At 39.6% G+C, this 26646-nt stretch overlaps 1 protein-coding gene across 1 annotated transcript in view; it reads right to left on the reverse strand.

The window, feature by feature from the left end:
• LOC148040062 (bacterial hemolysin-like protein) overlaps positions 1-26320 on the reverse strand; it is a 94504-nt gene extending 68184 nt beyond the window's left edge. The window contains exons 1-5 of the mRNA XM_087696563.1: positions 26268-26320; positions 25994-26181; positions 25791-25893; positions 25266-25357; positions 25092-25194 (exon numbers count right to left, since the gene is read on the reverse strand). Of these exons, the coding sequence (XP_087552689.1) occupies positions 25092-25194; positions 25266-25357; positions 25791-25893; positions 25994-26072 (377 nt within the window). The 5' untranslated portion in view covers positions 26073-26181; positions 26268-26320. The remainder of the gene's footprint in view (positions 1-25091; positions 25195-25265; positions 25358-25790; positions 25894-25993; positions 26182-26267) is intronic.
• Between the last annotated feature and the right edge of the window lie 326 nt (positions 26321-26646).

Below are 26646 nucleotides of genomic sequence, written 5' to 3' on the forward strand. Positions count from 1 at the left end.
GCTCCCAACACTCTGTATCTATATGCTTCTCTAATTATGAGAAGATATAAAGATACAAGGAGCTGGAAGCCGATCCAAAAATTCAAGCTTTGATAGAGAAAAGGGCTAAGGTACGAGCTGAAGCAAAGGTCTTTGAAGATTTCCTTATCGAGAAGGCCCTTGAGATAAATGGTATTATGGCTGCGGAGGCCTACCTTAGCAAAGGTATCAATATTATTGATGCAACTAAGCCTACGAAAGGTAACATATCACCTACCATTTGACTTCAAAGTCTCATTATACACAAGCCACCTCCTCTTATCCCAAGAATCCCTCCATGGAGAAGGATATGGAGAAAGTCAAAGAACCGGTTATTTCCATAGTAGCCGAATCTCCAAAGATGCTTTTAGCAAAGGAAAATGATGCTAAAAGAGACTTCAAGCCTAGAGAGAAGAGTATCAAGTTTGACGTTTTCTATGGTAAGAGAGATTCTCACAAAGTTGTATGTTTTATTAGACAATTTAATGTTGCTTTTGGTGGTGAAGATTATACAGCAAAACCAAAAATTATGATGGTTAAAATGCATCTAAACAATGTCACTTTGAATTGGTGGCTCAAAGTTATTCAAGAGAAAAATGAACCCAAGTCTTAGAAAGAGTTTAAGGAGATATTCAACAAGAAGTTTTTGCCTTCATCCTTTGAAGCCAATGTGCAATAAGAATGAAATGAGCTGAAGCAAAGCCATGGAGACAATATTGAAACATATATCAACAAGTTTGCCGCTATTTATCTTAAGTTTACATCTCTTAATGAAGTTCCTTTCAATATGGAGATGAGAAAATTTATCCATGGATTACATCCAACGGTATAGCGGGCTGTCAAGATGACAAAGCCTAATACTTTGGAAGTAGCTGAAGATGCAGCCTTAGAAGCTAAAGAACTGCATAGGCCATGGATGCTTGGTAAAGCCTCAAAAGAAGAACCACAAAGAAAGAAGATCAAGATGTTTGACCAAAAGAAAGCAGATAAACAAGAACCAAAGCATAAGGATGGAGGTAGATCACCTTTGCCATCCAAAAAGAAGATAACATATCAGTAGTTAGCAGAAGCTAAAGGACTACATATGCCATGGATGCTTGGTAAAGCCTCAAAAGAAGAACCACAAAGGAAAAAGATCAAGATGTTTGACTAAAAGAAAGCAGATAAACAAGAAGCAAAGCATAAGGATGGAGGTAGACCACCTTTGCCATCCAAAAAGAAGCTAACATATCAGTAGTTAGCAAAACATAAAAGAGAAGGACAATGTTTCTCTTGTGGAGAAAAAGGATACATAGCTAGTCAATGCCCTAATAAGGAAAAGAAGGAAAACTAGCCCCAAAAGATACCTCAAGCAAGTTTTGTATTAAAGGAATCCTTGCAACAGGATGAAACTCCGTCAAAGAAAAGGAAGCTTTTTATGGCTTGGGATTGTTTTGCAAACACTTTACCTGACGAGTTATCACTAGAAAGGCCAAAAGATCATCACATTGATCTCATTCTTGGGAGCTCACCTCCAATTAGGCCACCCTATCGTGTGAGTCTACCACAACAAGAGGAGATTATAAAGCAAGTGAATGAGAAGAATGGTCTAATAAGACCGAGTTTCTTCCTTTTTTGCTCTCTAGTCCTCTTAGCGCAGAAGAAATATGAATCTTAGCGCATATGTGTGGACTACAAGGCCCTCAACAAAATTACAATTCGGAATAGATTTTCCATTCCAAGCATAGATGATATCTTGGATACATTGGATGGATCCAAAGTATTCAACCGGATTGACTTGAAAAGTGGCTACCATCAGATAAGAATTGCTCCTCAAGATATTCATAAAACAACATTCAAGACAACTTTTGGTTTGTATGAGTTTCTTGTGCTACCATTTGGTCTCACCAATGCTTCTGCAACCTTTAATAAAATGATGGAAAGTATCTTTAGTGCACATCGGAAGTTTACAAGTACTTTCTTTGATGATATTTTGTTTTATTCAAAAGATGAAAAACATCATAAGCAACACTTGAAAATAGTATTTCAAAAACTCCGCAAACACAAACTTTATGTGAATGGCAAAAGAGTGATTTTTTTCAAGAAGAGATTCACTACTTAGGCCATATTGTATCCAAAGATGGGATTCGAATGGATCCAGAAAAAGTCAAGGCTATTGTAGAATTGCCAAAATTGACTAGTTTTCATGAAGTTCAAAGTTTCTTGGGATTATGCTCTTATTATGAGAGATTTATTAAATGGTTTGCACTGGTTGCTAGACCATTGCATAATTTAATAAAGAAAGCAATGGCATTCCAATGAACCAAACTAGAAAAAAAAGCTTTTGATACTCTAAAGTTCTATATCAACAAAGAACTTGTTTTTATTATACCTAACTTGTCAAAACCTTTCCTTGTGGAATGTGATGCTTCAGAAGATTATATTGGTACAATCTTAAACCAAGAAGAGCATGCAGTTGCTTATACAAGCAAAAGGTTGCAAAATGCAGAAAATAATGCTACTATCTATGAAAAAGAGTTAATAGCCATCATTCAAGCTTTAAAAGATTAAAGACACACTCTTTTAGATAAAGAATTTCTTATCAAGACGGACCATGATCATTTAAGACATCTTATCAACCAACCAAAGATTTTTGAAAAGCATTTTCGATGGGCCAATTATTTAGCTCAATTTAACTTTCAAATACTACATATTCTTGGAAAACAAAACAAGGTAGCAGATACCTTGGCAAGAAGACCTCAGATTCATGTAGTATCCATGATCCATCATACAGATTTCACTAGTAAGGGACATATATGCTTCTAATGAAGGTTTTAAAATTATCTAGGAGAATTTACAACTTGGTAAAAGGTTAAACTCTTATGTTATTAAAGATTGATGGAAAATAACTTGTGTGTTACTAAAGATTTCATGACTAAAGTAATAGAAGAATGTCATGCGGCACCTTACATGGCTCAACATGGTGTTCTAACCACAACCAAGGCACTTGAAATGTATTTCTTTTTGTCAAGTTTTCGACTAGACATTGAGCAATTTATCAAAGAATGTCTTATGTGCTAAAAGATTAAGTTTGATCGCTAAAAGCATACACGGCTTTTGCAATCATTAACAATTCCAAGCCAACCTTAGGAAAGCATTGCTATGGATTTTATTTTTGGCTTGCCAAAATCAGCAAACGGCAATGATGGCATATGGACTATTATTGACAAGTTTAGTAAACAAGCTCATTTCATTCCAGCCAAGAAGATTATCAAGTTTCAATATATGGCTAGAATATTTATTCAACAAATCTTTAAGTATCATGGGTTACCATAATCCATTGTGGGCGATAGAGATCCACACACCACTAGTCTCTTTTGGCAAGCTTTTTTTAAAAATTCAGGTACAAAGCTTACCTTTTCTTCTTTTTATCATCCTCGAACAGATGATGAAAGTGAGATAGCCAATCTTACAATACTGGATATGCTGAAGTACTATTGCCATGAAACTAACCAACAATGGAAAAAATATTTGCCTCTGGTAGAATATCCCTATAATAACACAATTCATACTTCTACATGTAAAGCACCATTTGAGATCATATATGGAAAAACACTCTTATTAGCTATTCTCAAAACCAAGGAGAAGATACTTCATACCAATGAGTTCATGCGGGATATGGATACAGCTTTCACCCAAGTTAGATAAACTATCTAAAGATCAAGAAAAAAAAAAGACAGCAATAGATAAGCATCGAAGGCAATTGATTTTACAACAATGAGATTAGATATGGTTGAAATCTGACAAAGCTCATCTAAGAAACTCCAACAAGTCTTCATCCCAAGTCACTAAGCTTGCAACAAGAAACCCATAGCAAGTCATTAAAAAGATTAATGATGTTTGTTACAAGTTACAACTTCCAGAGCATTGGAGAATTCACAATACTTTTCATATCCATCTTCTAAAGCCTTATAAAAGGCCTCCACCATTGGAACCTACAATAGAGAATCCATCTTAAGTAGATGAATAGAAAAGGATACTTTAACCAGAGCAAATAGTCTTTCATATGATCAGGAAACAAAAAAGAAACATTCCTAGAAATTTTCTTTTAAAATTTAAAAATTACTCTTATTTAGATTCTAAATGAATGTCAAAAGAGTATTTTAAAGACTATCAAAAAATACTTGCAACTTATAAAAAAGCTATAGCATCACAAACACTTTAATAAACATCTTGAAAACAATATGGATTTCAAAAGGGAGAGATGTAACAAACCTATTGTATATCAATTATTACCAAGACATATTAGCTAAATGATTCCAAATTAATTTGATACTCATGTACTTTAAAAGATGATTTATATTATTTAAGTGATTAAGTATTCATCTTTCTAGTTAAGAATGGCCAATGGCCAGAATACCCTATAATTATCCTTGGGTCGCCATTGAGAAAAGGAGATACCCAAGAGAAATTAAAAGTTTGGTCGGGCGGTCAGATTGACCAAAAAGCTCAGATGACTAAGCCTTTTACACTTAGATAGTCACATTGACTAGAAGCCTATGTAATGAGTGGTTTCAAAAAGTGAAACACTAGATCCTCATGATTAAAAAAACAAACCATGAACCGGTGAACATATATAATAAAGCTCTCCAAAAGCTAAATTTAGTAGCTTCTAAAATTTAGGAGATTATTATTTTTGGAAGTTGCTAAAATGGAAATTCTGTTCACGTCAAAGGCTCTAGAATTTCGCAAGAAACAATTTTGTCTTCAATAACTTTCTCAATTCTTAACCATTTGAGAGATTAAAGTAGAAGGTTTGGAAACTTCTTTCTCTAGAAAAGTAACATGTGGCATCTAAAAGACAACATGTGCCATTTTGAAGAGACAAGTGTCCCTACACTTGCTATTTTCAATAAACACTTGTCATTTGTAACCTCTATTTTCCACTTTTGAACATCCAAGCCCCACACCTATATAATGGAGGTCTCTCTCTTCATTTGAAACAAGCTCTCATACTAAAATTTCAACGGCATGCTTTGTACTCTTCTATCTCTCTCTCATCCAAGAAACACTTTCTACTTAGCTTGATCTAATCCAAGAACTAAAGAAGAAAATCAACTTGCTGGCCAGAGTTTGAAAATTTTAGATTTTCAAAACTCTAATTTTTAAAATTGCAGCAAATCAGCCCTTTTATACATGCATATACATACATACATACACGTGTGTGTGTGTGTGTGTGTGTGTGTGTGTGTGTGTGTGTGTGTCTTTCTTCTAATTTTCATTGTCATAATTGATCAAGTTGGTTAAGTTTAAAGTATTGTCATTTTCACGTTCTTCCCTGCACTTACAATTTTGCAGACACTTTAACTGACAAGTTACCACCAGAGAGACGATAAGGTCATCACGATTGATCTCATTCCTAAAAGCTCATCTCCAAATAGCCCAATCTATTGTGTGAATCCTATACAATAAGAGGAGATTATAAAGCAAGTGAATAAGCTTTTGGAGAAGGGTCTAATAAGACCCAATTCCTCATCTTTTTGCTCTCTAGTCCTCTTAGTACAAAAGAAAAATGGATCTTGGTGCATGTGTTAGATGGATCCAGAATATTCAATTAGATTAACTTGAAGAGCAGTTAGTATCAGATAAGGAATGCTCCTCAAGATGTTTATAAAATAGTATTCTAGATAAATTTTGGTTTGCATGAGTTTCTTGTGCTACCATTTGGTCTCGCCAACACTCTTGCAACCTCTAATAGAATAATGGAAATAATCTTTAGAGCACGTCAAAAGTTTACAAATACTTTGTTTTGGTTCATTCAAACTTAAACGATGAAAAAGAGGATAGACAACACTTAAAAATAGTATTTCAAGAACTCCGTAAATACAAGCTTTATGTGAATGGCAAAAAGAGTGAATTTTTCCTAAAAGAGATTCAGTACTTGGCCAGAATTGGCTATATCAGCAAAGAATCTATTTTGATCATACCTAATTTATCAAATGTTTTCTTTGAGAAATGTGATGCTTCAAGATACTACATTGGTATAATCTTAAAACAAGAAGGGCATGCAGTTGCTTCTACAAGCAGAAGGTTACAAAATGCAAGAAAAAATACTACTACCTATGAAAAGGAGTTTATGGCTACAATTCAAGCTTTGAAAAATTAGAGACACTATCTGTTATAGGTGGAGAATTTCTCATCAAGGCAAACCATGACAATTTGAGACATTTTCTCAACCAACCAAAGATTTCTAAGAAGCATATTTGATGGGCTAATTATTTAGCTTAATTTAACTTTCAGATATTTGCACATACCTAGGAAACAAAACAAGGTAGTTGATGCCTGTTAGCAAGATTGTCAGCTCATGTGTAAGTCTGTGCCTACTAGTTGGACTGGGCACATCTATTAGTATAATAGGCATTTTATTGGCTTGGCATTCTGTGCCAGTTGGCCAGCATTTAATGTTGATACCGATTGCTGGTTATGGCCTATTTTGAGCTTATGAAACTAGCCCTCCTTCTTGAAAAGGGGGGTAATTTCCTAATTAAGCACTTAACTATAACAATTAGCAAATGAATATAGTTTGAATGCACAAATTACCTATTACCTTAATAATCTTGGACATCGAACACCCTAATGGCTCCAAAACTAGCGCCCCTTTCAGTATTTCTTTAACTTAATTACTAATGGAATGAGTAGAAGCCGAGATTCACAATCTCCTTTGTTGTTCCAAAAAGCCTCTTTGTTGTAGCAACAATCAGCAATCAATTTGGGCCCATTATCTCTTGATTTTTCACCTAGGACTTGTGCAAATGAAACCACCAACTATCTAAATGCTGCCCCAAATTACAATGAATGAGCTAGCATTTGAATTCCTTGACAATTACATAAATTTCACGTACTAAATTTAATGTACGATGTCTTTACCGAATTGGCATGGGTCTCAAGGTGACTGTCAAACCCTAATTTCTGCAGAAATTTAGGGTTTACGGCAGAGATCTCTCTGCTTTCTACCAAATTTGACTGAGATTTACTCAAAATGGCTAAGAAATGCTGAGATCTCCCGAGAATGGATTTGAGAAGATGAGAGAAATCCAGGATGAGAGAGAGATCTGATTTTCTTTGCGAGAAAACCCTAAATTCTGCTTGCTACCTACTCCAGTGTGCATTTAGTGCAGGCAGCTACTGCTAAGCACCTCCAAAATGTCGTCACCTAATCAGCAATGTTGTTGCCAGCCCCTGGAAGGTGACTCCCTGCTGTCCCCAGCCTATTGAGACCCCCAGATGGCTGTCTTCTATAGCAAATTGTTGTTCTCTAATCAAAAAATGGACTTAGCAGCTCTCTCTCTCTCTCTCTCTCTCTCTCTCTCTCTCTCTCTCTCCCAAGTTGTAAACTGACTAAATGACTAAGACCCAGCCCCCAAAAACGTTTTCTCAATTTGCATGGACATTTTTGCCAAGTGCCAGCCTTCTAAACCCATTTTTCAATATTATCCAGCCATTTAATTAATTTTCAAAATTAAATAATTCTGAAAATAAATTTCGACCCTTCTGAACCTACCCAAAATTAAATGTACCCATCCACAATTAAATTAGCTAGACCATTTGCAATCTGGAGTGATCCCCAACCTCTATTGACCCTTAGATTCGCATTAATTAATTAATTAATGCTAGTCCCTAGTGTCACTACCAACACTTATTGGCCAAACCACTGTCCTAGGACCCAATTTGATACCAACTAACCAACAAAACCCAGTTGGCATAACTTATTACAACTTTTACCTTTGACACCTACTACATCCTCGGGTTACTTGGCTTGTTACAATAACATATCTACCATGTGTATCACATGTGCTTAAATAACCTTGCACATTTGACTATTGACTTAATCAAATGTTATAAACAAGATTAAAGCATCTTAAAATTTCATGTCCTCATGACAAACCTTCCCCTTGAAATCCCTGCAATCATCCTCGATTGCACTGCATTGCGCCATAGAAAAAGTAAATTGCACTGGAATTTCCATAAGGCATCATGGTCGCAAAATTGCGTACAGTTATCCAACCATGATACATGTCCCAAACCTATAGAAAATTTTCCAGCCAGCATATACATAACATTAAACTGAAATCAATCCAGAGTTATTGCTAGAAATTCATTGGATGCATACATAACTCATGTTTCTCTACTATTGTAACTATCAACCATAGAAAAGCATTAATTCAACATAAAGCATAGCTGAAACTATCAATGGCATTTACTAATATGTTGTCCATGAAACTAGCTTCTAAACCATTGAAAATTAAGCATAATCTGATCATAAACTGATCACTTGTTGCTGATCTAAGAACTTATCACAAACTACTACAAATGTGACCCCAAACTCATTGCAAAAACTGATCAGCAATCAATGCAAAACTCATCCCAAAAGTGGCCATAAACAGTTCTCAAACTGATCAAAAACTGAGCTGAAACTGATCAAAATCTTTGTCTCAAAATTGAGGCAAAATTTATGCCAAACTGATCATAAGCTAATGCAAAAGTATTGTTCCAATGCTCATGTGAAAGTAATACTCATCCGCATACATCTCATAGTGACTAGTACGCTAAGTAGTGACCTCATGGCAAATATACGGTCAACACAATACCTTGGATACATGCTAAATACATCCGAGATCCACTACATACGAGAGCTGTCCACAATTGGTGGAGTGAAAGTGCTACCTCCCCCTTGAGCATCAAGCAATACTTTGGACCCCTACTTTGTTGAACCTGACTAAGCCCGAACTAAAGTCCGCTCTAACTGAAAGGCATCTAGGCAAAGTTGCAACAACAGAGGATGGTCTACCAACCATCCTCTTCTATCCATTTGGCATCCATTGGTGAATAATTCTGAAATTTCACTAAGTATCTCCCAGAAACTTTACCTTTGATCTTTTTTTTTTTAATGTGCCAAAATCTACTTAGGTATGAAAATCTCATCCAACTCCTCAACCTCAGGCCGAATTTCAGCAAACATATCCTCTAGTACATCGCCATGAAAAGGCCTCAACAAACTGATATGAAAGGCATCATGTATCTCCCAATGTGGAGGTTGTTTCAACTGATATTCCATACCAAAACATCGCTAATCTTCTCCAACACCTAGAAGGGCCCATAGTATCTCGTACTCAACTTTGGATATAGTCTTTCTCTTCCTTTCATCTTTTTTAGCCTTGCCTTTTCAAAACGTAGCAATACATAATTACTCTCTACAAACTGCAAAGTAGCACAAGAAAAGATTAGTTGCAAATCTGGGTATGCTTAAAAGAACTCCTGACAAATTGTAACTTACGATAGATTTTCTTAAGTTTATTTTCTTCTCTACTAATGTACATTGGGACTTGACATAGTAATTATAACGGGGATGTAAAATTTTGAGATGCTTTAATCTTATTGATAACATTTGATTAAGTTACTAATCAAATGTGCAAGGTTATTTAGCACATGCGATGCGCATGGCAGTTATTCCATGGTGACGACAACCCAAGGATGCAATGGATGTCAAAAGCAAAAGTTGTGATAAGTTATATCAACTAGACCTTGGTGGTCCGTTGGTGTCAGTTTTGACCCTAGGATTTGGCCAATAAGTAGTGATACTAAGGACTAGCATTAATTAATTACTTAATACCAGTCTAAGGGTCAATAGAGATTGGAAACCACTCCAAGTTGCAAATGGCCAAGCCAAATTAATTATAGATGGGCACATTTAATTTTGGGCAAGGTCGAAAGAACTGAATTTTATTTTTAGAATTAATTAATTCTAAAAGTTAATGAAATGGTTGGATAATGCTGAAAATTGGGTATAGAAGGCTACCACTTAGCAAAAATACCCATGCAAACTCAAAAAACGTTTTTTGGGCTTGGTTTTAGCTATTCAGCAGGTTTTTACCCTATGGAAGAGAGAGAAGAGCCTGTCGATCAGAATTTGTTGCAAAGGAGACATTCAGAGGCGACAAGCAATTGAAGGAGATACTAGTGATACAAACGATAACATTTATGATGCCTTCTGATGTAAGGTGTCACAAACATGCCATGATCAAGTGTACGGATTAATTCTTGCTCATGCCATCTGAATTCACACCCCATGTTAACACACCCTTAACAGGATATCCTCAAGCCAACCATGCGAACCCACCCTTGCCATGTCATCATAGCACCTTCTAGAAGATATACCATATCATCGCATACATCATCGATGATATCATCATGGAACATTCTAGAAGATCTTTAGCTGCCCTCCAACACCTATAAAAGGAGAGGCTCGCCATAGAGCTTCTCGGTCTTGCCAATGCTAGTCTTGGGAGCTCAAAGAGTCCAGACCTCCAAGTAAGTAACTTCGAGTTCGAGTTCTAGTTCTTTCTAGTGATGGTATCTAGTCTTGTCTTGTCTTCCATTATACTCCTATTGTCTTGTCACCTTGTAATCTTGTAGTACGAGATCTTGTCTAATATTGTCTTGTATCTTGTTCATCCTTGTTGAGGGAGATCTTGTAATTCTGATATCTTGTATCCATACCTACGGCCCCGGGTTGTGGAATCCTTCATATCCTATCGAGTCCTATTGTCCATACCTACAATCCCAAGTTGTGGGATTTTCCGTATCTTGTTAAGTTATCATTGTACCTTGTGTCCCTACGTGGGATCATCTTAAAATCAAAATTCTTGAAACAAATCTTGCATCTAGTCTAGTCTCTCGAGCACAGTCTAGTGCTTCCATAACACAAGGGGCAACATTTAATGCATGTGATAGCGATTGGGCACTTCCTTGACAATAGGCAATAGTAATCTGGGCTGATCAAAGCAGATAGCAGTCAATTTCAGCCATTTCTCTGCAAAGAATCTCCACATTTTCTCTCTCTGGCATTCTCTTACCTACTCCAATCCATTCTCAGAAGATCTCACCTTATCTCAGTCATTTGAAGTAGATCTCAATCAAATTTGGTGGACAACGGAGAAAATTCTACTGCAAACCCTAAATTTTTGCAAAAATTAGGGTTTTGCAACCACGTTGGAACCGTGCCATCAGTAGAAGGCATTGTACACTAAATTCAGCACTTGAAATTTGTGGAATTGTCAAGGAATTTAGATACCAGCCCATCCATTGTGAATTTGGGGTAGCATTTAGCCAAGTGGGGTTCCTTTAGAGCAAGTCTTGGGTGAAAATCAAGGGGCAATTTGACCAATTTATTTGCTAATTGCATCTACTACAAGGGGCTTATCAATTAGCCAAGAAGACTATGGAATCTCAGCTTATATCCAATCCATTAGTCAATCAAGTTAAAGAAATACCAAAAGGGGAGCCAACTTTGGGGCCAACAAGGTGTCTACTATCCAAGATTATGAAGGTGAAGTGTGTATTTCAGTTTATGTTTATTTACTAATTGCTGTAATTAAGTGCTTGATCAAGGAATTACCACCCCTCCACAAAAGGAATGATGGTTTCAGTAAATGAAGCTTGGAAATGCTTCTTGGTATTTTAAGCGATATATACGTTGGCTATGCACTCTCTTGATTTTGAATGGAGAAGTCAACTTATGTGTATCTTAGACCAATTATATGATCCCTCTCCACTGTACTCGGAAATATGTTGGGTTTGGGATGGAAGATATTATTATATTAACATTGATCATCTTCCTTACATCCTCACAACTTAAAGAGCATATGCAATGGATGGAGAAATGAAAAGTTGTTAAGGCTTTCATATTTTGTAAATCCAAAAGGAACCTTACATTGTTCACAGGTGGTCGGCAAATTAACTTAGACCGCTATATCTATGATGAAGTAGCAAAAGGGATCCCAACTGATAGGGTGTTTATACAAGGACACTCTAGTTATCGCAGCTTTCGTATAGAAGGCCGCCGATCGCTCATGAACAAGGTAGGGTTTCTTCTAGGTTAATAAAATATGAAAGCCTTAATAACTTTCAATTTCTCCATCCACTACATATTCTCTTCAAGTTGTGAGGATGCAGGAAAGATGATTAGCGCTAATATAGAAATATCTTCCATCCCCAATCTAACATCTTTCATGGTACAGCGGAGAGGGATCATACAACCATTCCAAGTTGCGCATAACTTGACTTCTCCATTCAAAATCAAGAGAGTGCATGGCTGGTGTGTATATCACTCGAAATACCAAGAAGCGTTCCTAACTTCATCACTTTGTCGAGACCCAATGTACATTAGCAAAGAAGAAAGTAAACTTAAGAAAATCTATCGTAAGTTATAATTTGTCATGAGTTCTTTCAAGCATGTCTAGGTTTGCGACTAATCTTTTCTTGTGCTCTAATACCACATGTAACGTGCCCGACTAAGAAGCCTTTAGTGACACAATTTTAGTGGCCCATCAAGAGATATTCCTAAGTGACGTTGCCCAGTATTCCTTAGAATAACATGCAGTTTCTCACCTAAGTTCGTTTAATTCCACTTCACAACAAAATGTTTCAACCGTAACCCACGAGGATCAACATGAATCCAGGCTTTTAGAGTAGACTAAGGTCACCTATTAGTTCGGGTCTTGGAGCATCCGCTTTGCATTAGATCACCCAAACCAAAGCCGACCTATGTCGCACTTGGTTCAAAGAGAGAGAGAGAGAGAGAGAGAGAGAGAGAGAGAGAGAGAGAGAGAAGGGGGAGTGCATTATGTCAATTCCTCTATCCATAAGGCAGTCTCACTCTAGTCCCCTAAAATGACGAGAAGTCAAGGTCTTATTTAACCTTCTAATTGGGTCAACAAATGATTCCTAATTGTTGTTACTTGAAGAAAGCTCTCAGCTCACCAAGATCACTTTACGGACCCGTCACGGATCTCACCCTCCCACTTCCCTCTTTGGATCATCTTTAGTTGTCTAATTACCAACCACGCTTATGTTTCAACACATAAAGGCAGCTTTCTTAATCAACATTTAGGACATTGGATTCTTTCATATAAGTTATGTTACAACACTAAAACAGCCATTTATCAAATAGTTCTTTATTTATCTTTAAGGTTTCTTATTACAATTTCTCATTCCGTCCATACAAAAGCAACAACCTAAAGGTTCAATCTGCTTGGTTAACTAAACCAGGTTATCTCGGTACGAAAGAGGGAAGAAATTCATAGAATGGCAAGGTTGGGGTGTTCACCCATTAAAGCAGTATGTGAGCTAGGGGCCTCGACTCATCCATCCTATGCGTGCGGGTTTCGCTCAGTGGGCTGATAACGCCCACACGTTTCTTTTAGAGTATGGGAGTTTTGCACCACCAAGATTTCTGCCCTTAACTAGTAATAGCACTCCCAAGAAGTCCATCCTGAGTCATGTAGAGGTTAGGCAGTTCCTAAGTGCATAAGGAATTTACTAGCCAAAGCCCCCCTGACACCTTTACCACCTATCTAACGTCCTCCCTACGGAGCAACCTCTCGCAATCACGGACAATCCGAGCTCTCCAAAGCTATAAAACTAACCCCCTTGGTGTAGGGTTCCGCAACTAGCCTTGGAGGAGGTCTAGTATAATCCTTCCTTTTATCCTATTTGTATTAAGATTCAACCAGAATCCTAAATCTTTGCAAACACAAACATTTTCTCCATGGTGCATCAAGCAGCCCTTTGAATGCACAATTGAAATCACAAACAAAATTCATACTAGTAGCAATCTTTTCAACAATTCCTTTGGTTCACTCTTTCCCATCGGATTCACAAGCTATGAATTTTATCTCTTTCTAAGAGAATCCGGGCTCTCTTAAAGTACATCTCTTATCTTCCCCTTGAAAGGTAAGTAATCAATTCTTTCAGCAGCTAGGGTTTTATTTTGACAACCACCTTAGCTTAGGTTAACTCATCAAAAGTAAATAACCAATGTATTGAGAGTTTCTTGTGTTGATTTAGATCAAGAAGCAATTTCATACTTTGAGAAACACATTAATAAATCTTTGACTTATTTTGGTAAAGATTTTCCAAGACACTAAAGATCTTTGTTGACACATGGCTCATTTAGAGCTCATTGTTAAATGATTTCTCTAATATTAAGACAATTATCTTGTTCCCTAAAGGATTCCTTGTTGAGCTAAAAGATGCTTTTTAGTTGATTAGCATTCTTAAATAGCCCTAGAACACACTTAATTAATGAAAAACCCTAAAACAGAGAGCGATCCGAGAGAGTTTCAATGGTCCTCCAAAAACCCTAATTCTTTGGGGCACCCTTCAACATCTATAAATAGACAGGCTGCCCCCATTCAGTCTGATCCCTCCCGTGTAGGTTTCTCACCCTTTTGTGCAAATCTTAGCCATCAATCTCCCACCACGTGGCGGTCCAGCCTTCACGATTGCTTCCATCACCTCGTTCTACAGCAGCAGTTTACTGCGGCATTCTACTATTGTGTTTTACTACCGTGTTTTACTGCAACGTTCTACTGCGGCATTCTACTGCTACGTTTTGCTACTTCGCCTACATCATTAGGCATCGTCCTCTGCAGTCACCTCAGTCTCCTCACACTCTGGTGATCAGCGTTTTGTGTTTCTCTCACTTCGTCACTCCGACTGGTGGTCACAACACTTGGGATCCGTTTCCGATGGACATCACTCTCCAACACAACACTCTACCCTTGAGTATCTATACACTCTTACATTCATTTGCAGTATTCATTCACTTCAAAGTTGTGTTCTTCTCTCCCTTCTTCTGTTTGTGTTTGAGTTTTGAGTTTTGCATTTAGGGTTTGAGTTTTGCTTTCTGTGTTTGTATCTGTCTCTTTGTGTTTCTGTCGTGGTCGTACACTGTGTATCCTCAGTGCAAACCCTAGCAGTTTTCTTCACATTCCTATCTAAATCCTTAGCATTTTGAAGGCCAATGGATCCTTCCATTGGTTCCTTTTTGGCAATGATCATTTGATCAAACCTTCATTAGGTCTATCCTATTTAATGTAGATCTTTACAATGAGTTTGAATTAAACAAAATTATCGTATCTAAGTATTTAAGTACTCTTACGAAAGAATCTAACTTGTTTAAATTCATTAAGTGTTAGCTAAATCTCGAAAGGGAGATTTAAGTACTTAATTTAATCTTTAAGGAGAGGAAAGTTGATCTAAACCTTAAATGCTAGTACACCTAATCAAGATAGATTTTCTTTCTTTTCTCTAAGGCAATCTAATCAAACTAAGTTTTTCTCAACTTAGTGCAATGTGAGTTAGAACTTTATGAAAGAAATCTAAATCAATTTCCTAAAAAGGGTTTATTTATTTCTAAGTTTTAAATCCATCGAACTGAAGTGGATTTCTCTTTTCTTAATTTGGTGATCTTTTCATTGATTAACTAATCTTTCCTATCAAAGAATAGCTCAAATATATTAATTAACTATCATTCAATTCTTTTATCTATCAAAATATCAAGTGCCTTAACTTGTTTTTTAAAAGTTACAATCTTAATAAATTTCTATTTTATCAACTTAGCATAAATGATATGAGCTTTCCTTTCCAAAATAATCTTTTCAATGATGAGAAAGAACCTTAATTAATCTTTCGTTAATCGACTTAATCAAGTAGAAGGAACCTGGGATTGATTGATTGGCATTGGATCATTATCCACACTCGCCACTCCTTCGCAGCTCCAGCACTTACAACTCCCGAACTTCTTCTCATTGGGGCAACTGCAAAGTGATAGATCGCTGCACAACGCTCTTAGCCTTTGACCAGCTTGAGAGTTTTCCACTTGGATTCAAGGCAGACAAGATGGAGATGGTAGAGCTTCAACATGTTGTAGAGGGGGGTAGATCTTTGAGTAGATGAGAGAGAGAGAGATCTTCTTAAAGATGGCGTGAGAGTATACAACTTAAAGAGGAAAGTCAACACTAACAAAAGGAGACAAAGAGAGAAAGGATGAGAGAAAAAACAATGTGACAACAATGGCTAAAGGTACAAGGCTGCAGCAGCCAGCCCCAACACACAGCTCTACGCATCAATGTGGGCGCCAAACAATAACAGGGGGATAAGAGAATGAGGGGGCTGGCTGATCATGAAGGATCAATGATAGATAATGAGAGTGGAGGACATCCCACCTATATGTTGGCGAACTCGGGCCAAAAGTGCCCAAAAAGAAATACACTGATGTGCCCTCCATCTAAAGTATCTAAAACACAAAATGATAGATAAATACAATATTAGAGCTCCTAACGTCCTCGTCTGACTCTGACTGACTAACTCGGACTGAGGCTCACAAGCAAGAGATGACCATAGAAGACATACATGACTGCTGACACCCCCTCTCAAATCATTGATGTGGCGGAAGGCCAAAGGAGATGCGGATCCAAGGGTGGCAAGAAGAGTGCCAATGGCGATGAAATTTGTTAATGAAGAAAGCCAGCCAAGGAGCAAGACCCCCTCTCCATATAAAACTTTGAGCAAACAAAAGGCCACTAAAGGGCAAAGAAAACGGAGAGGCCTCGAATGGATCGCTCTAGAAAACTCCAGTCAGGGATGGGTGAGCCAAGCCTCTAACCCAACTATGAGATGATAGCCAAAAACTATCAAAGGCACCATAAGCTACATAGAAACAGCAAGGACCAAAGGCCAAGTGGCAAAGAATGGTAGCTCGATGACGAAGAAAAGAGGTTATTGCATAAAAGAAAGGCCCAAAGTAGACTAAAAGCCCTGAAGTAACTCCTTACGATCCTAAGAAGCCCCCTCTAAAATACAAAGAGCGAGGAAATCCACAATTGCATCGCCAATATCGTCCCCCTCTGAAAGGGATAGGAGGTACAAGAAAACCACCAGAGGAGATGGTGGAGGATGGGATGGAACTTGTGGGGTAAATGGTGCACAAGCAAGAAGGAAGGGTTGCCTACAAAAAATGCAGGTCTAAACCTACAATAAGTGTATCGAGGGCTGCGTGCAAAAAAGACAGGCTTGTATGGTGTCACCCAATCTATCTGATGCTGCCGAAGTGTAGGATTAGTGCCACTTAGACTAGAAGATGGCCACCTAGGTCAAAACGAAAGTCCGCCCTGGTAAACGTAACCTAAAGGGTTGGAAACAGCATTGCCTTGTTTGATGACAAATGCAAGGACTACAACACATATGGATGGCGTCTGGCATGTTTCGTTCGCAGATAGCACGCTCCTCTTCGTAGATCTCTAACTCCCACACATGGCTCTAATACTATGTGAGAGTGCGCAATGGAAAGAGGAAAGTGAATACTGAGAGAACGAGACAAAGAGAGAATACAAGAGAGAAGGAACAATGCGACTGTAATGGCTAAAGGTACAAGGCTACGACGACAATCAGCCCCAAGACATAGTTCTACATGTCAATGTGGGCACTAGGCGGTAGCAAGGAAATGAGAGAATCACACGGGTTCACTAATCATGAAGGATCAATGATGGATAATGAGAGTGGAAAGGCAGGCCGCCTATATATAAGCAAGTTGGGGCCAAACCCTAAAAATAGCCAAAAGTGCCAAAAAGGCCTCCATCTAAAGTGTCTAAAACACATAAAATGACAAACAAATACAATGTCAAAGCTCCTAATGTCCTCATCTGACTCAAACTAAGGCTCACTGGCAAGAGATGACCACACAAGACACATGTGACTACTGACAAATGGATCTCACAATCCATCAATGATTCCCTCTATATCTTTTCTTTTCCTCTTCCTCTCTCTCTATTCTCTTCTCTCTCTCTCTCTCTCTCTCTCTCTCTCTCTCTCTCTCTCTCTCTCTCTCTTCATGAAGGTAATTGAATTAAGTAGAAAATATATACAGCATTCTCACTAAATCTCTTACATTCTCTTACATCAGACCATCAAGTCATCAAAGAAAGTGACGAAAGACTATCAAGACTAAACACAACGAGAAAATCACACAGCTAGAGTAGAGAGAACAATAGGGGGCAGCAATATCAGGAAGAACCAGGTCAGTTGATATCATAGAAGAAATCTGCCATAGCACTAAACCTCGAACACGGGCCACATGACCATGGATGCCCGACACCGAATCAAAAATAAACGCATTCCAAGTACACCAAATATGCCACAAGGCACTCCATCTAAGGAACTGGAAAAGGCAGGAATAATCAGAATGCAAAGAAGGGCACGGAGGGCAGCTTTCCCATAATCCATGAATAGGCTGTTATCCGGAGCTGAGTCGCTGAGAGCCACACACAAGAAATAAAACACCAGATATATCTCAAAACTAGACAAGAGGCAAAAAGATGAAGCAATGTTTCATCACATGTAGTGCAGAATACACAACAACCAGCAGTCTTTCGAGCACGCAACACCTCTCCAATTGGAAAACCACCAATCAGCAATCTCCACAAGAAGACTTTACCCTGATAGGGAACCTTAGACTTCCAAAGCTGAAGGAATCTTTCCTGCCACTTCTTTTTACCATCCCTAATATGTCATAATTTATTCACCTTTGTAGTGACCCATCTCTTGGCCTCCACCATCTGATGGTATATCTAGTTAGCAAACCTCTTCTCAAAATCATCCAGGATCACAAACTTCCAGTCACGCCATGGATACAATGGCTGTAGCACTAGTAAAGGAGAGAACCTCTGAAGTTTGACTTGTATGGATGACCAGGTGTCACAAAATCCACAGGGTACCTGAAAGTGTTGACGAATACGCCGAAAAGAGTAAAGCCGGGACTGCCAAGAAACACCGTCAAAAACTATCTACAACCCCAAACGAGCCATCCAATTAAACTTGAGCCTGTGCAAATCTTTGTCCGGCCAATCCAACAACCTAGAGGAGGCCAGGACTTCTCCTTGCAGCGAATTCGCCTCCTCGTGAATCTCAGAGGGGCGCTAAACTAAAAAACGTAAGATCTCCTACCAGGATGCAATCAAATGAGAAAGGAGAAAAGACGGGGTGATCTTAATAGGCCTCAAGAATCAAGTGCATACCACCAGGAGGCACGAATAATTATTACCATGAGAGATGCGAGTTTTTTCAATGAAAAATTTTGCAATGTCTGACCAAGGATGACTCTGTACACATAACGCCTGCAAAAGAACCGACCTCAAGGCTTTCATATGAACATCCAACAAAGTTGCTCCCCCCAGTCGTTTAGGCGTAGTCACATGCTGCCACGAAATCCAGACCTGACCCAAACGATTCCCTTTCTTTTTCCACAACATAAACCTGATAGATTGAACTAGTTCCGAAAGGGACGTTTTAGTCCAGGAAAGCAATGGCAAAAAGAACTGATCATAATACTTTGAGCAACTTTCAGTCTGACATGTAAAGGCCAGCCTTGAGATTTCCAATACATGAACCTGTCATGAATCCAGGAGGCCATCCAATCCCATAAGGCACGGGATGCTGCCGCCACACCAATAGGATATCCCAAGTGTCTGGTTATATTTCCCTTTGAGATCACAATTCCATGCCAGCCCAAGGCCTACATATCAGTCTCCATACAGGAGAGAAGTGTAGATTTTTGAGTATTAATATAAAGACCAAATGCCAAAGCAAAAAAATTCCATGCCACCGTTGCCTAATTAACATTAGTGCAATCAACCTTAAGGAACATAAAAGAATCATCTGCCAAAGATTGACCCACAAGTTGAGTACCAATGGGAAGAGACAAGCCAACTATCTCGCCTTGATCAGCCAACTTATCCAACAATGAGAGCATCGGAGGGTGAGTGACCAAAGCAAATAGTAAAGGGCTGAGAGGGCAGCCCTGCCTAAGAGATAAGGCAATTTCTTCAATGATCCTTCCATTAAGAGCAATACGAGCCACAGCTCCCTGACCAATAGTATCAACAAGAGAAACCATGCAAGGGCCGAATCCCATTGTAGACAATAATTGCCACAAAAAAGACCAACTAACATGATCAAATGCCTTCTCAATATCGAGCTGAAGCATAACTACTTGCTGTCCTGAAGCTTTAGCATAGTCAATTCCCAATTGAACATTCAAGATGTTATGCATTATATTCCGACCTTTAATGAAACCATATTGACGTGGATGAACTAGGTGCATAAAAACTCTCTGCAATCTATTGGCAATGATTTTGGAAAAAAAAAATTATATAACGAACCCATAACGGAAATAGGTCTCCATTGTTTCAAAGAGGTTGGAGAGGGAACCTTGGGCAATAACCAAATGACAGCAATCTTTCAATCTAATGGCATGATACCAAAATTCCACACTTGCTAACACAGGCGAGTCAGTGGGTCTTTAAGCTGCTGCACATTAGCTGAAAACAGCTCATTAGGAAGTCCATCCCAACCAGGGCTTTTCCTTCAAGGTAGGTGGGATAGCACTTCTTCCACTTCATCTTCTGAAATATCCGCCTCCATTAAATCCACCCATTCTGGTTTGACCTAATTGCTAACCAACTCGCAAATATATCGGCGAGTAGAGAGAACAGCATCAGAAAAATTCTCTTGCGGACCCAGCAAGGACTTATAAAAGTCAACACACATACAAATGATGGAGGCCAGATCAGTCACCATAACACCATGTTCATCCATTAAACGCACAATATTTTCCCGAGCATATTTCTCCTGCAGGCGAGCAAAGAATTGATGGGATTGACGATTATTATCGTATAAAGCTTCAGCTCTGGCCAGCAGTTTGTATTTTACATATTCCTCTTCTTGAAGAGAATGAACCCTGCCTTTCAACCATTCAATGCATGTGAGCAAGTCATCATTAGAATCCCCTGATTGACTTAGAGACAAGGAGTGGGGCAATAAATATTGGGCATTTTGCAATTCAGCTCACAAAGAGGAAGCATGCTAAATACCATACTGATGGGATACCTCTCAAGCTAAATACCATACTGATGGGATACCTCTCAGGCATTATCCCTAAAAATAGACCATGCGTCCCTCCCTCCAGATAGGACCTTCAAGCTAAAAGAAGTGATCAGTTACTGAACATAGTCCAAAAACAGATTCTACTATAGAAAAGATTGATTAAAACGAAGTGGCAACCGAGTAAGAAGAGCCTTGAATACATGAATAGGTCTGTGGGTCATTTCCAAGACCAAAGGGTAGTGATCTAATAAGACATGTTGTCGTTCCACCCACATGTCAATAACTGCAGGAAAAAAGGAATCACTCTAATAAATATATATCCGATCCAGTCTGGCTCAAGTGTTAGGATGCTGCAAAGATTGATAAGTATAACTAGATTGTGATGAATACATCCAGGACCACATGTCCTACTTCAAAGATCTAGCTGCAAGGGCATCCCAAGCCTGTCGCTTAGGACCATCCATAACTGAGTGCAGAGAAATAGCCTAATCCCCAAATACGCATACATTAAAGTCACCCATGACAAAACCTTGACGACCCATGGAAAGGCAGTGCAAGTCATCCCAAAGTTAACAACGTTCCCTTGTTGTGGAAGTGGCATACACGCCCACCAACCACAAAACCTCTCCCTCATAAAGTATCTCCAAAATCACAAATCGACCTTAAGGGTCCTAAGAAACCAGCGATGGTTGCAAACAAGATTTGACGGCCAACATAACTCCAGATTTATATGGAACTCGACCACTGAAAAAAACTACATAATCCTTATAAACATAAGAGAATCTAGCCAAAGCATGTTGTTTATGCTCCGCTACACAAAATACATCCCACCTTCTAGCAAACACAACTTTCCATAACCAATACTGCTTGCTACCCAAAGAGATACCTTTCACATTCCACAAAGCAATTCTCATCATAAGTCAAAAATGAGAAAACTACTAAACCACCGCTTTTCCTTTCCCTTTTACATCTATAGCTTTAGCTGCTTGGAATCTTTCTATCTCGCTTCGGATTACATCTACAAGGTGCAGCCCTTTGCAAACTAGCAATCGAAGCACGAGAAGGAAACTGTTGTTGCTGTGAATGAAAAACATCCCTAGGAGGCACAAGCCTCTCCTGCTCATCGAAGCGCAAAGTAGAATTGGAATTCCTTTTATCATCCCCCGGCGGAGCACGTGAAGATTGAGGGTTCTTGTAAAACCCCTTACCTCTACATTGAAAGGTCTAAGTGATGGGGTGTAGCGATGGGTGGGCAAGAACCGAACGAGAAGCTTGTCTTGCATTACATCTAACCACTGATACCCAAGAATCTTCCCGAGAAGACAAGTTCCGGTCAACCGGAAGGGAAGTACGCTCAAGACCCACTTGAGAAACCTCCTTCTTACCTTCATCACGACCATGTTGGGGAAGCATCTCAAGATCAACTTGAGGATGCTGAAGTATGTGGGGAGGATGGTGGTCTTGCATATCCATGTTTGGATCTATAGTTTGCTGCAAAACCTCCGGATTTTTGTCACATTCTGAAATGAAATGTCCCAATTGGCCACATTTGAAACAGTGTCCTACAAAAGTACCCCATTTCAACTCATAAACCAAGGTTTGCAGTCCTGGAATCTAAAAACAATTTTTGGTCAGGCGAGGTTTTCCTATATCCCAAAGCATGCATGCCCTGTTTCGATTGCGGGAAGCCAAGCGAGGCTCTACCAACACGTCGCCTAAGGTTCTCAAGACCAAAGGGAGGAGCCTCCAAAGATGCGCAGGGAAATCAACCACCTCCACCCAAATAGGGCATGCCTGCCTCAACACCTCCTGAAACTCGGCCATGGGCCTCCAAGGGACCATGTGAACAAGCTGCCCATCTAAAAACAAAGGGATGTGCTACATGATGAAAGTCCGCACTTCTGAGGAGCGAAAAAATACCTCAAAAAACCCCTTCGGACCATCATAAATCTCTTCAACAAGAGGGGCCTGCACATGCCCTGAAGCATCTTCTTGGCACTGTTGAATATTTACAAGCATAGACTACAGCCACATACGAATCTTGGTGATCAAGGGAGTCCTTCCTTTAAAGTAAAAGATGGCTGCCCTCTCATGGAAGGCAGCAATCTGCTGTAGAACCAGTTATGTTCCCATGACTGCAACTACATGATCCCCTTCCGGAAAAGAGTTAGCTTTACTCTCATTAACATGGACATAATCGGACATAAGATGATTGGTAGTGGCCAGCATGAACTGAAGAGACCCATCAGGTCGTGGACTAGAAGCCTGAACCTCTGGATGAGGCAAATTTGGGGGGCATAATAGCGGGTCTTCAACCGACATCTTCTGACGTCCCTAAATGCTGGTCGAGAAAGGCCACAGGCCACATCAATACCATTTGTCTCCTACAAATTATCCATCGCTGAACTAGATATTGAGCATGAACTACTATGTCTCCCTTGCAGGCTGGCAGACCACAACTGTGTGTGTGTGTGTGTGTGTGTGTGTGTGTGTGTGTGTGCGCGTGCGCGTGCGCGTGCGCATGCAAGTTGGTGAGCACTCTGATCTGTGCAGGGTCGCAGTCACGCTCTGCCAGATTATGTCTCTCTCTCACTCCCGGCACAACAGCGTGCACACTGTAGCCGCCCAGGGGCAGCAGATGCAGGTCTGATAGCTAGCGGGGCAGCAAATGCAAAATACCTGGATGTGATCGGTGTGATCAGGCGCTCCCTTTCTCTGACAAAGACAGTAGCTGGCTAGGGTTACTGCAGCACGGCACCTCTCCAAATATGGACAAGCACGATCACGAGGACAGCAAGACCGTCGGATTTGGTGGGCGCCTACAGCGTGGTGCAACGTTACAGGGCAAGAGATTGGCGCATCGAGTTGTAGCTCTGTCCGACAGGCTGCGCAGGTCCACACGACAGCAGCAACACGCAAGTTAGACGGGCGGTGCTAGGGGTTGGCAGACAGGCGACGGCATCGTCTTCATGGACTCTCTCTCTCTCTCTCTCTCTCTCTCTCTCTCTCTCTCTCCCCCCCTGCAGCGCTTTGTCATGACCATGTTGTCCCTCTTAAGCCTTGTGATATAAGGCTTTTTATAGCCTTTAGAGGGGGGAAGGTTATCCCTCCCTCTCTCTCCCATTCCTTCATCATCCTCACTTCACGTGTGTGGCTAGGAATGAGCATGGGGTCTACACTGCAACTGCGAGAGGGAGAAGCATCTATCAATGGCGATGATGAAGAAGATCACGTCGATGATCATGGCAGTGCTCATCTGCAATGACACATGGGTGGCAGAGGAAGTGGACAATGATGATGACAAAGCGGCCGACTGGTTATAGGTAAGGTTTAATAATAAGTTTACAATGTTAAATGTTTTAACTTTTTCTTTTCTTTTCTTCTTTTCTATTCTACTAGCTTTAGTCTTTGTTCATGTGTAGGGAAAATGAGAGACAAAAGATAAAACCCGGGGCTATTGTTCACCCAGGAAGGAGGTGAGAGAAGCGGAATAAGGCAAAAACAGTGTTTTACATGCCTGAGATGTAAACTCGAGATGTGTATTTACACACGGTGACAAGGAAGAATTTTTTCAAAAACCTGAGACATTACAATCACCTTTCATCTCTACACTACAGCTTGGATTTCCCTTTTTTAGAGCTCAATCCAGAGGAGCTCAACAAAATCATCAGGATGGACATTATTCAACTACATAGAACCAGGGCCTGCCTAGGTAGGATTTAGGGACGAAGATGGCTCTCTATGGAAAGCATTTTCTGCATTTATTCCCCAATGGTTTTGTGATGCAGCCAGGGTACTAGACATGCACCTGTCCCATGGAGTACATTGCGCCAAAAATCGCTCTTATTGCATATATCTGAACAATGTTGCTTCTTTCTCTCTACTTGATACTAGACATGTATGCATGATCCTCTAAAGCCGTTTTGCAATTCAAATAGAAGCCCAACCACCTTTACTTACCCATAGATGACTTTCCCTAAATTTCGTCAGCTTTTTCATTCACATTGCCATTTGGTCTGTAAACTTAATACTAGGATCATCAAGCCACAACTTGTAAAGCCTACCCATGTGTACACATGACTTGCAAAAATATTGTATACCATCCGGTACAATAACATACATGTAGGCTAGAGTCATCAAGTTCCCTGGTTGCTCACTCTAATGTTAACTAGCACATCAGTATTGAAGGTTTTGTTGTATCTTTGACCAGGTATTAAAGATTTTGTCAAGGGTGCTGCATTGTTGAATTGGCCACAATAATAGTATCTGCAAAACATACTTCAGGAGTTCTGCTAGGATTTCAAGAACAGTACCTGCAAACATACTTGGGGATTTCTGCTGTGATTTCCACTTCGCATTTAGACGAGATGCGCGAGCCTGCCTTTTCCACCTTCTTTCCATCCACTAGAACCTTTCCTAAGAAAGCAAGAACAAAATCAGCCAATGCACCTGAGTGGGCCACTTGACTGTGCATAAGACTAACTTACCTTGAAGAATCCATGATTGGATGAGTGTCCGGCTGTATTGAGGAAATCTTTCCTGACATAGTTCATCCAGCCTTTGCTTCTGTTTCCTCACACTGTTAAATTTACACAAGACAACACCCCAGCCAACAATTACAATCAAAACAGAACAATGCTTGAGGTGATATTGATTTGAAATTACAAGTTTGACATTAGTTAAATGGTCTCCTCTTGTATGGTATTTGCTTCTGTTTCCTCACACAGGCAAATCTACACAAGGCAACACCCCAGCCAAGAATAGCAATCAAAACATAAAAGTTATTAAGGTGATATTGATATGAAATTAGGAGGGTGATATCGATATGAAATTAGAAGGGTGATATCGATATGAAATTAGAAGTAAGACATCAATTAAATGGTCATGGTATTGGGCAAAGAGTACTACGCTGATTTCTCGGAGTTCATCATTATTGTAAGCGACTAAACAAACATTTTGTGTTTTCATGTTTTGAAATAAAATGATCTGCTCGATAAGAGAGCTTCTGATACCTGCTTTGAGGTACTGTTACAAGGCCACTGGAGGCTGAGTGTGTGTTAGCTTTGCAGCAGCAGTTCCCAATCGATACTGAGACGACCCTGGGAGATCGCAACCCTGAGACAAAAAAGCCAGATGGTTTGGTTTTATGAATGACAGGGATCGTTGTGGCATGAAGAGAGATATCGGCAAATTCGTTCTTTGGAAAAAAACGTACAGGCAAATTCTCTACGGAAGTGTGCCACTCTGCATGAAGACATGGAATTGATGTCATGGAAGGCTGCTCGCAGAGCCATTACTGCTCCAGAATCATTGATGTATCGAACTTGTGCTGTGCAATGAAGACGGTCTCCCTGGAGCAAATCACACCGTTGAGAGCTGATGGAAACTCTCCACTTAGCCAACCTGCAAAAGGACAATCCATCTATTGTAGCTTCCTAAACTATTCATGGGGTGAACAACAAAATAGGTTCATTTCTAGTGGCCATGACCTGGAATTGTTATGGACGTTAACTTTTGCTCTCCAAAATGACCTTGGCACATGACCTCCTATGGTAAAAGGCTACGTTCTAATTTTTTATGAACCATTCTATATCATAATATTGTATTATAATAATTTGAACTGTGCCTAAGGAGGTCCCAAACCTCTGAGGAACCTGTGAAGTTGCTAAAACGACAAACCTAAAAGATTTTGAAATAAGTTTTTTAAAATCGCACACACACACACACACACACACACTCTCTCTCTCTCTCTCTCTCTCTCTCTCTCTCTCTCTCTCTCTCTCTCTCTCTCTCTCTCTGTCTCTCTCTCTCTCTCTCTCTCTCTCTCTCTCTCTCTCTTGTTGGCTCTCCTTTACGAAGTTCCCTCAC

The sequence above is a fragment of the Lygodium microphyllum genome, chromosome 2 (assembly GCF_053477565.2).
Source record: "Lygodium microphyllum isolate KBCC chromosome 2, Lygodium_microphyllum_v1.1.10, whole genome shotgun sequence".
In the NCBI taxonomy this organism is placed as follows: domain Eukaryota; kingdom Viridiplantae; phylum Streptophyta; class Polypodiopsida; order Schizaeales; family Lygodiaceae; genus Lygodium; species Lygodium microphyllum.